Source organism: Falco punctatus (genome assembly GCF_963210335.1).
Source record: "Falco punctatus genome assembly, chromosome: 2".
NCBI lineage: Eukaryota > Metazoa > Chordata > Aves > Falconiformes > Falconidae > Falco > Falco punctatus.
The window spans coordinates 27,377,369-27,387,461 of record NC_137581.1 but is presented as its reverse complement, the minus strand read 5'-3'; the positions used below and the strand labels follow the sequence as shown (position 1 = coordinate 27,387,461).

General features: G+C 43.2%; 1 protein-coding gene across 12 annotated transcripts in view; it reads left to right on the top strand.

Annotated features, from left to right (window-relative positions):
- Positions 1-6,770: 6,770 nt before the first annotated feature.
- The window catches only part of SUPT20H (SPT20 homolog, SAGA complex component), a 37,394-nt gene continuing 34,071 nt past the window's right edge, over positions 6,771-10,093 (top strand). For 10 of the 12 annotated variants that reach the window (XM_080376128.1, XM_080376127.1, XM_080376126.1 and 7 more), the window contains exons 1-2: positions 6,771-6,915; positions 8,418-8,512. In XM_080376128.1, coding sequence (XP_080232254.1) covers positions 8,510-8,512 — 3 coding nt within the window. In that variant the 5' untranslated portion in view covers positions 6,771-6,915; positions 8,418-8,509. Of the gene's footprint in view, positions 6,916-6,957; positions 7,144-7,261; positions 7,469-8,417; positions 8,513-10,093 lie in introns of those variants that run through there. The other 2 variants (XM_080376129.1, XM_080376130.1) reach the window with 2 other exon arrangements.

Here is a 10,093-nt window from a genome sequence, read left to right as displayed (position 1 = left end):
TTTAGAGTTACCATCGGTCTGCTACTAAATCTTCTTGCTTTATTTGCTACCCTGAGGAGAATGTTGGTTCCTAAATTCAGTCTCGTATCTCCACATTTCTGTGTACAGAAATCCTAGCAAGTCTTCACCCACTTCATCTCCTATTGACCAGTTTGTGTTGGGCCCAGTAGGAGCTGTCAAGTTCAAGCAAGGGGGAAGCAATGAAGAAGAGATGGAAACTGAGTATTCCAGGCCAGGTTGCCCATCCTGCTCCTCCTTTGTGTCTGTGAGATGCTGGTAGGAGTGAGGCAGCCTTTTATATAAGACTAGGAAGTAAAGTGTTAGAGGTGGAACTAAGTTCAAGGTAGAGCAAGATGGAGATGTTGAAGAAGTTGAAATGGTCTGCGAAACAGAGGTTGTGTCCAGGTGTCCCATACATCTACTATGTGAATGCCCTGTTCATCCTCCTAAGGCTTCATAATGTCCTGCAATGTCGACAAGGCGGTCCAGCTTTAGGTAGCCTCAATGCAACTGCATTCAGAAGAGAAAATTCAAAATAAGGTTGGAACTGAGTAGCTCCAACTGTTGTATTTTTCTGATAGAAACCATAAATAATTTGCAATGATAAATCAGTTTCTTTAGCTGTCAAACCAGAAACCCAACAAAGATGCCTAAATCACTGAGTGTAAGTCAGAACATTCTGAAAATCAAGGCTGTTTTTAAGGTGTCTCTGGGTGAGCATCCCAGAACTGAGGCATGACAGCTCTTTCAGAAAGACTGTTTGAGATGGAGACACATAATTTTAGGTGTCTACATGTGTTAATGTTCCCATAGTCAGAGGAGCTCATCAATGCAGCCAAGAAGTCCAAGAGAGTGACTCAGCTGACAGGCCACGGGCTGGCTAAAGACAGGGGTGTAGTACCGTTTTAGACTCCATTAGGTAACCTCTCCAGCTAAAGAATACAGATCTCCCTCAAGTGCTGTGTCATATTTGTCAGTCTTGAAAAGTGTCTAAGATACCCCAGGGGTATCACAAAAGGAACTAGATACTTATCTTCAAGCAACTGAAGCTTACCCAAGGTACCTACTTTAGAGAGAGCTGAATTGATTTCTAGGCTTTACTGAGTATAACAAAGACCTATGCTCCTAGCTCACTTAGTTACTTCATGTGTCTTAATTATGTACTGAAACCTACCCCACGTCACTTCAAAACATTTACTCCACAGTATTTCATGTTTTCTTGACCTCTACTGCCTGAAAATAAATGAATGGGTTTCTCTGTAACTTTCTGTGTGTGCTTTCATGAAGGAAAAACAAATGTTCAGGCAACAAATTGAACATGAATAAGAATATTGTTCATGTCTATTCACCAACTGTAAAATTCTATTTAAACAGTCAAATTAGAAATATCTGCCTACAAAAGAATGGATGGTTGTACTTGAAAAGGTGTATCTGACCTTAAAAATAAGTAGAGGCTGTGCATCTTCAGCATGTGTGCAAATCATTTCAGTCCCAAATACAGATGTGCATACCCAAGGTAGGAAATGTTAGCCACAGGGATTTACAACTGCCCACCCAGAAAGTCAATGACATAACTGAGTTAGAATTCAGGAGTTCATGGCTCTTTGCCCTAAGTTTTATTCACATGCCCACAGTCTGTCTGACTTGAACAAAGAGCTTTCTACTCATAGCATGCTGTCATTTCTTTTTTCATCTGTACTCAAACAAGAGGGACATACTTGAATCACTGTCTCTGCCTAAGCATATAAATCTGACTCAGATTCATATGCCTGCATGCCACTTAATTTTGAAACAGCACAGGAAAATGAAAAACAGCTTTGCAATTTTGTATTGGCACAAGTGTATCACCATGGCTACAGAACTCTGGTAACTCTGTTCCCATGACTGCATCAAGCACACTAATCATGTAAATCTGTTTATAGACAGATAGACATTACGAATGAAGGTTTGTTATTGTTAAAGAGTTAGATCCAATTTAGATAGATTAACAATGAGACTGACTTCTCACCTACACAGAAATTTATAAAGCTAGAAAACCCACATCCCGTCACAACACTTGGATCTGAAAATTCTTGCACTGTCCTTTCTGGCTTGTATTTTTATCACTAGACACAATCAGCAAAGTGAAACTTATGTGTAGCAAAAGTTGGTTCCTGTCTAAGAAATTTGGGGGAAAAAAACACCCTCATTTTTTAAAAATATAATAACAGATATCACAGATTCACAATCTTTGACCGATCTTATTATAGGCAACTGAGCTCACTGTTCTTTGTAATGTATTCAGTTTATAAACCAGGACATCAAAAGGCATAGCAGGTTTCACAGTGACTGCTCTTATGTAAAAGCCATTGGCTCATCAGATAATACAGGACCTGAAGAATCCAACCTCCTGTTCATAGCAAGATCAGTTGTGCAGGCAGACCAGGTTGCTCAGGGTTTTGTCTAGTCAGGACAACAGGTAGCTAAGAAACGTAAGAAACTGAGAGAGCTTTGGCTCTTATCCCAAGAAGGTACCTGTGGCTGCATGTGCAGGAAAGTACCTTTACGAGCTAATGGATTAATTTTCTCTCAGTCTCAGAAGGGAAAAAAAGAGGTATTGCAAATACTTGTATCATAGTTTATCCTCTTATAGATCCCTCCAGCAGCAGAGCTCTTCCCTATTCCTTCTGTGGGGCTGTGAGTGTAGGATCAACTAATTTCAAAGCTTAATTCAGTGAAGAAACAATGCTGAGAGAATTAAGAAGTATTCTCAAGTGTTGTTCTGCCAGTAGTACAGAACAAAACCAACTTTGCAGACTCGAGGCAGAAGAGCCACCCCACACTATAATTGAAAGGGACTAGGAAGGGATGGACCTTAAGGGGAAGTCTGTCTAAATGTAAGAACTCAAATGCAGTTACCAACAAACTTGGGTTATCGTTCTAGATTCAGCTAAAGTCAAGTGCAGATCCATCTAACTGATGTACTTCCACTGCAGAGCCCTTCATGTAATAAAGCAAATTAGCCTGTAGAAGCATGGGGTATGAAGAGCTGAATCAGAATCATATAATTGTTTACATTGGAAAAGACCTTTAAGATCATTGAGACCAACCATTAACCTAGCACTGCTGAGTCCACCACTAAACCATGTCCCTAAGTACTAACTTAGATGTGTTATTGTCATATATGTGATTTTTTGCCAGTCAGCTCCAGTGACAAACTATCTGCAGTGAAAAGACTAATTTTCAGTAACATACATATGACTAATATATGCCAAGTAAAGCAGAAGAAGGTAGAATGACCATAACAGACTTAGGACAGACAATGGCAAGCATTCAAGATGCCATAATTACAATACTTTTTATCATTGCGTAAAATTTGGCTGTATGTTCATCATTTATTCCATCTGCATACAGTAAGGAATACAAAATTAATTTGTTTCTGATAAGGGGACAAAGAGGGCATAAAGAAACAATACGTTTAGAGAATATGCAAAACCATCTGTGATTCTAAGACATCTAGATCTTTTGAGAAGAAAGCCCATTTCCCAATCCAGCACTGAGATGCCTTTGTAAACTCAGGTTCACACTGAAGTAATAGCAATAAGCTGCTTCTCACTCACCACCGTGTTGTGTTAGGCAAGCTGGAACCCCCACACAAACAGGTGGATTGTGGCCAGATTCTCCAAACCAGACATAACTTGGAGGCAGCTCTGGAGGAAGGTTGCAGGCCCTCCAGAAGGCCAAGCATAACATAGGTTACTTGCCTAGGTCTGAGAAGGCTTTTCTGCCTTGGATACAAGGTATTCTGGGGAGTCCTCAGGCAGGTGATGACTGTGCATCACGCAACCCTTGAGAGGTTAGATCTCCTCATTCCAGCGTGATGGCACTCAAAGTGTAAGCCCTGGTGGTACAGGCTAAGAATATAGCTCAAGGCTCTGTCTTTCATTTTTTATAACAAGACAGTGGATAGTTGAGAGCAAAGCAGGAATCTTTTTCACATAATAATATTTTTAGATGAACAGATGGGAAAATGTGATACTGGCTATATTAACTAAGCCTTTGGATAGGACGTCTTATGAAATGTGTAGCTCTCCTGCAGCTACGCAGGTCACCGTGTCTCTGCAGTGAACCCCTGTGGGACTTTGTGGTATTTGGCACACTGGCACAGAGCTGCTCTCAAATGCAACACCGCACGAGCCAGCCAAAGGCCTGCTCCGATGGGCACAGAGCAGTGACAGAATGTGCAGTCAGCTAAGTGTTGGCATCATGGTCACCAGGCTAGACCATGGCAACAAGAACATGTCAGTGTGTAGGTCCCTCAAAGAGGATGATGATGTTGCTGGGCAGAAAGAGGTTGCCTGCCTATCCCAAGTGAAATGTAAGGGAGTTTAGAAACACAAGAACTTTCCCCAGATTGCCAATGCTCCACAGCATTGCTCTAGGCACCAGATTAAACTGAGATGAAATGAGATTTAATCCATGCCTGTATTTTGCCATGTTCAATTCTGACTAATCATACTAAAATACAGAAAATTAGAGACTTAAGCAGAAATAATAAAAAAAAATAATTAATCCTTTCAAAACAAAGCCTAGATAACAATTTAGCACTCTTACATTCCCAGTGTAATTCAGTTCACAGAAAAAAGTGACGAAAATGTCTTTCATAATGACAATTGCTTTCTGATAACTTCTGTACTTACTGGGTAATGTGAAGCAGATGGCACATAGCACAGAACTATACAAAGAATTAGGTTGAAAGGTAGTCCAACTGCCTGCTCAAAGGTGGGCCAGCTTCAAAGTTGGATCAAATGCAGCTGCAGAACTGCTGTACCAGGCATCTATTTGGTGCCTGGACAAGTCCAGGAAAAACTGTCACCTGCTCCTGGACCAGGATGGAGTGCTGGTCATCTTTTCTCTGGTGTCCAGGAACAATGTGGCCCCTAACAAACCATTAAAGTAGCTTTTCACACGCTGAAATTAAGTGCCCGTCCTGTTTATCCCCACAGCTGAAGAACACTGATCCTATCAGAGGTTTTTGTTGCATGTACTGAGAACGTCTGAGAGACTCTAGGCATCATCAGCAATTTTGACTTCCAACATTCTGGCTATGCTCTGAGCATGAGACACAGAAGAGCTAAGAAGAATCCAGTGCTGAAGTCAAAACAGCGTCAACAAGAGTACCTGGGCCATCCTACAGAAAGCACTCCACTCTTCCTGGAGCTCCCCACGTCTAAATTTCCTTGAGTTTTCAAGTCACCCCTTGTCAGGACATGTTGCAAGGTTAACAAAGGCATTGAAGGGCAGTGTTAGGCGTGGTCTTTCATATAGGACTGGTTGCTGAATCACGGAGTAGCCACATTTTCTCATTGCTACAAACAACTAAATTGTGACTCAGCCAGAAGTGCTAGAAAGGTCTGGGAACAACAGGTAACAAGTCGGGTAAGTGCTGTGCCCAGGGACAGTATGTGCCATGTATAGTGTAGATGTGCCTGTTAACGGATACAGGGAGTACAGCCCAACCAGGAACTGACCCCACAGGATGCCCATAGAAGCCGCCTAACATGGCACTGTTATCTCATGTGAACCCTGGAATAGTTAATTTTAATCACATTCTTTGACTTTCCTGTCCACGCTGAGGAATGTTGAATTTAAATATTTTTTTCTCAATTCTTATTCTTCTAGGAGTACAAATCCTAAATCAAACCTCTCCTAACATGATGCTGTTTCAATCCTTTATCACATTTTGTCACATAACTCTGAAGTTTGTTAATCTGTAACAACATATTATTTAACTTTGCTTGCAGACAGATCTGATCATTGTTAGACATCTGCCAAAAGCAATGCAGGCATCATTTAACTTCTCTGGAGGGAGAGGTGACAGTAAATTTCTTCTCAGTCTGCCTCCAATCCCTTTGTTGCTTACTATGTAATTCAAATAATTTTCTGATATGTACATGAACACACATATTCTAAATCTGCTGTGCAGTTGTGCCTTATCTATTTTGTCTGATTTTACAGAAATTTGAACATTGCAGAAAACCAAACAAACCCCCAAAAACAGGCAGTCATTTTTTCACTTTACAAACAGCAGGCTTTTAATGCAATTTTGAAATTAGCTTTTATCACTTCAAACTGATGGTTGTTTGCATAATGATCTGATGAATTACCTAGCAGCCCTAGTAAATTACCCAGAAGCAGCTGCTAAAACACTCAACAATAATCTGTTACAGATAAGAGAGGCTTAAATAGTCCCAGTATCACTCTTTAGAATAATTCCTGTGTACCTCAAACGGGTATGTATGAAAATACAGGGCATTATGATTAAAATTTACATTCAGTGCTGAGTTTGTACTAAACAAAGTTCCCCAGCCACGTGTCCACCACACCTTTCCCAAATAATCCTTCTCTGTCTTTGAATTGCTGTCACTCGACCCACCACCCAACCTTTCCTCTCTGCCCTCAGAGAAACCAGTTTCCAAAACATGCTGCTGCCTGGGAGTTACACATCAAAATTCTTCATATATCCTTACGGCATCCCAGACACACAAGGAAACCTATTCAGATCCTCACAAGGGCATTAAACCTCTGGCCTGCAGAGGTATCCAGGCGCCTTACTACCTCCAAACCCCAGGGCCTTGCCGGCCTCTGATCACCTCCCTCCCCAGAGACCGCCCGCCTCAGCCGCCCTCAGCACCTCCGCGCAGGGGCGAGGCTTAGGAGCCCGCCTCTCCCGTCTCCATGGCGACGCCGCGAGTCGCTTCCCGCCCTCAACCTAACCACCTTGTCGCCATGGCGACTGCCCCGCCCCTTCCGGGAGCGACTCGGAAGCGGCGGGGCGGAAGCGGCCGGGGGCGCTGCGGTGGGCTGAGGCGGGGGCGGATGAGCAGGCGGCGGGGGCCGCTGTGCGGGGGCAGGTCCCCGCGGGAGGCCGGCAAGGTAACGGCGTTCGGCGTCACGGGTCTCCCCCGCCCGCGCCGGGGAGGGGGCTGTGGGTCGGATGGCGGCGGTCCCCTGCGCCGGGGCGGGCCGCGGGAACCGGGGGCCTGGCCTGCGCCCTTCGGCCCGGCCGCAGCGCGGCCTCGCGGCTCGGCTTGGCTCGGCCCGGCCCGTTCCGGCCGGCTGCTGCGGCCGGTGGCTCCGTGCAGTCGCTCTCCGCCCTCGCAGGTAGGCCCGTGTCCGCGGGGGCGGCGGCAGCCCCGACGGGCGCGGAGGTGCGGTTGCCCCGGCCGCCTGCCTGGCGGGGCTCGGCGGGACGGTTACGGCAGGGCCCGGGCGGAGCGGGCTGCGGGACTTGCACCTGCCGCCTCGCTGGCAGGCACACGGGGGCTCCCGGTCTCTTGTTCCTGGGAGCTGGCTCTAGCGGGAGCTGGGCGGAGAGGCTGCTCGGGGAGCAGCTGGGCTGCGGGACGGCACGCATGGACACCCCCCGGCAGTCCGTGCAGGCTCCTTTTCGCCCACCTTGCAGGGAGCTCCGAGCCATTCTCTGCGGGTTGGTTGGTTGTTTTGTTTTGTTGGGTTTTTTCCCCTCACTGAAATTGATTTCACGCTGAAATTGTTGAGTAAGGTTTAGGGGTGTGAGGTAGCAGGCCTATGTAATCTGAAATCTACGAAGGTGTTTGCCAAAGCCAAGGCTGCTGTGGAATATAGCTGCAACAGAAATATTTCTACAAATGAAAATTATGTGCGGTGGAATTTCTGAAGTGAACGTTTCAAGCGTAGTGAGGCACTGTAATATTCGAATGTAAAAGTAAAAAATTGAATTTTCACATCTTTTCATTGGGAATGGTATGACCAACAGGACTTAAAGACTGGTTTTTTTAGCTGTTTTTTTCTTCATGAAACTGTAGCTGAATTTAAGAATGAAATGGCATGGGGACATAGTATCTGAAGGCAAGGACATCTAAGGAATGTGGTAGTGCTGTGCAAACTTCATTCAGTTCATAATTGACAGACTGCTGTGAGTCAGTATTACACTAACATCTCAAAATAGTGCTAGAAGGCACTGCTGGTGGAGGTGTTGTCTATGCAATAATACCTTAAGAAAAGCAAAATGAGAAACCTAATGGGGTATGTTAAATATTCTGGTTGCTTGCCGTTAAATGTTCTAGCCTTCTTCGCATCGGTGGACACGATATTTAGGGTGTCGAGGTAGACTGCTGCAATAGAGAGAAGCACTTGGCTATATAATGTTATTTATGTGCTTATTGTTAGTTTACTGTTTAATAGAACTAATGTAAAATGATTGTCCAAAATAGTAGTAGTAGTCATTAGAATAGGAACCTCTGCACTTAAACTGAATGGAACTTTTTTGTTTCTGTTTTGGGAGAAAAGGTTAGTATGCAAATGAGATTCAAGTAAAATTAACCACTGAAAATGTTGTATTTACATAAAATGCTTATTTAGTTTTAGTGACGCTTTTCCTCTCTGATTTTTTTCAGTACCCCAAGTGTGACCATAAAATATGATTGTTTGCCTGCTGCACCGAACTTAAGTACTACTTTTGCCATTTCATCACCTGGCTTCAACTACAATGGTAAGTTCTGATTCAGACAATACATTTTCAGATCCTTTTGCTCCAGTCTGCTAGTTGGCTGGCTGATGAGGAGAATGCTATTCATGTTTCACATTTTCTTAAAAAAAAATTACTTTGCTTGTCGCTCCTCAGTTCTGATACTTCTTTTTTCAGCAGTGTCTTCCTTCATAGCTTGTGAGTATTTATAAACATTTAGTCACTGTCTGGTGCATCATAGGAATTATCGTATAAAACTAATGGCATGTTTTCAGTCAGGACTGGTGTTAGATAGTTGAGTATGTATAGATCCAGCCTCCACATAGTATTCTTCTATTCACAGGTGATAATACAGTCATGGATTTTTACCTCATGTCAAGCATTCAGTGAATTGAATGTCTGAAATCATGCAGTTGTCCACTAGACTTATATGGAAACCATGAGTATTTGACATTTTCTTATAAAATCCTAGACACCTGAAAATGTAAATGTTCTGTGGTGGCAGGTTCTAATGAGCAACAGCACATAATTAAGTGCTTTCCTTCCCCCCACCACCCCCTGAGAACAAGTAAGAAGTTTTGTATTGGAGACACTGTAGTTGAATGGTAAAAGGCCTGAGGTTTTTGGTGTGTATTTCTTTGTTGTTACTGTAATATGTTTTTCATCCCTGAATTCTATTCTAATGTATGAAATAAATGGTACTGCCACGTATTGGACATGGCTCACATGCCTTCTGTTCCTCAAGGTTTGAATAAAGGTATTTACTTTCACAGACAGCTGATAGGGATGGGTTAAACTGAGGAAACCACACAAACATATAAGTGGGAAGAAGTACCTATTACAAATGTTTCTAAGCTTTTCAGAACGCTGGAGGATTCTCCATAACACTCCTCTGTGTCTTTTGAATAGCGTAGCCCATTTAAAAGGTCTAGCTGTGTGGGTTATGTGTACATTGTTTTTTTAAGTAATTTTTTCTTACTCTGGTTAAGAGCTTGTCACCAATACAGTCTTAAGGACTTTATCCATCTGCCACTGAAGTAAATGCATTGCATCTCCTGACTTACCTGGAGCTGAATCAAGCCCTAAGCATTCTCCTACGAGACTTTGGTTCTTAGTATTGTCCTGTCTCTCCTCCCTGCTCCAAATCAGTTTCATTGTCTGGTTCATTTAGCAGCTGCACATTATTCCTGTATAAAGTAGGTGTCAGAGCTAAAGTGCCGGAGAAGGAACGTTAGGGGCCAAGGGAGACTTGGTCTTTTTTTGACACTGGTGTTTGTTTATTCTGATTTGAAATACATGTCAAGTTTTAGTCTAAGAACTCATTGTTATCTATGAAGTTAGTTGTTCTTGAAATAATGAAAATGTCTTCTTGAAGTGAAGGACATTCGAAAAGAGCAAAATCCATTAAAGTAAATGTTACTGAGTATGCTATGCTATGGGATATAGATGAGCTTTTGCAGATTTTGGTATGTTGTCCTAGGTTTTGGCATACTTTCTATACCTGCCTCGGAGGAAATCCGGAGTGGAGGCTGTATTTGTTTCTTAGCTGCGTAAGGTGTTAGGTGTAGAAACAGTAAGAAAACCTTCTCAGGTTGTATTGTGCAC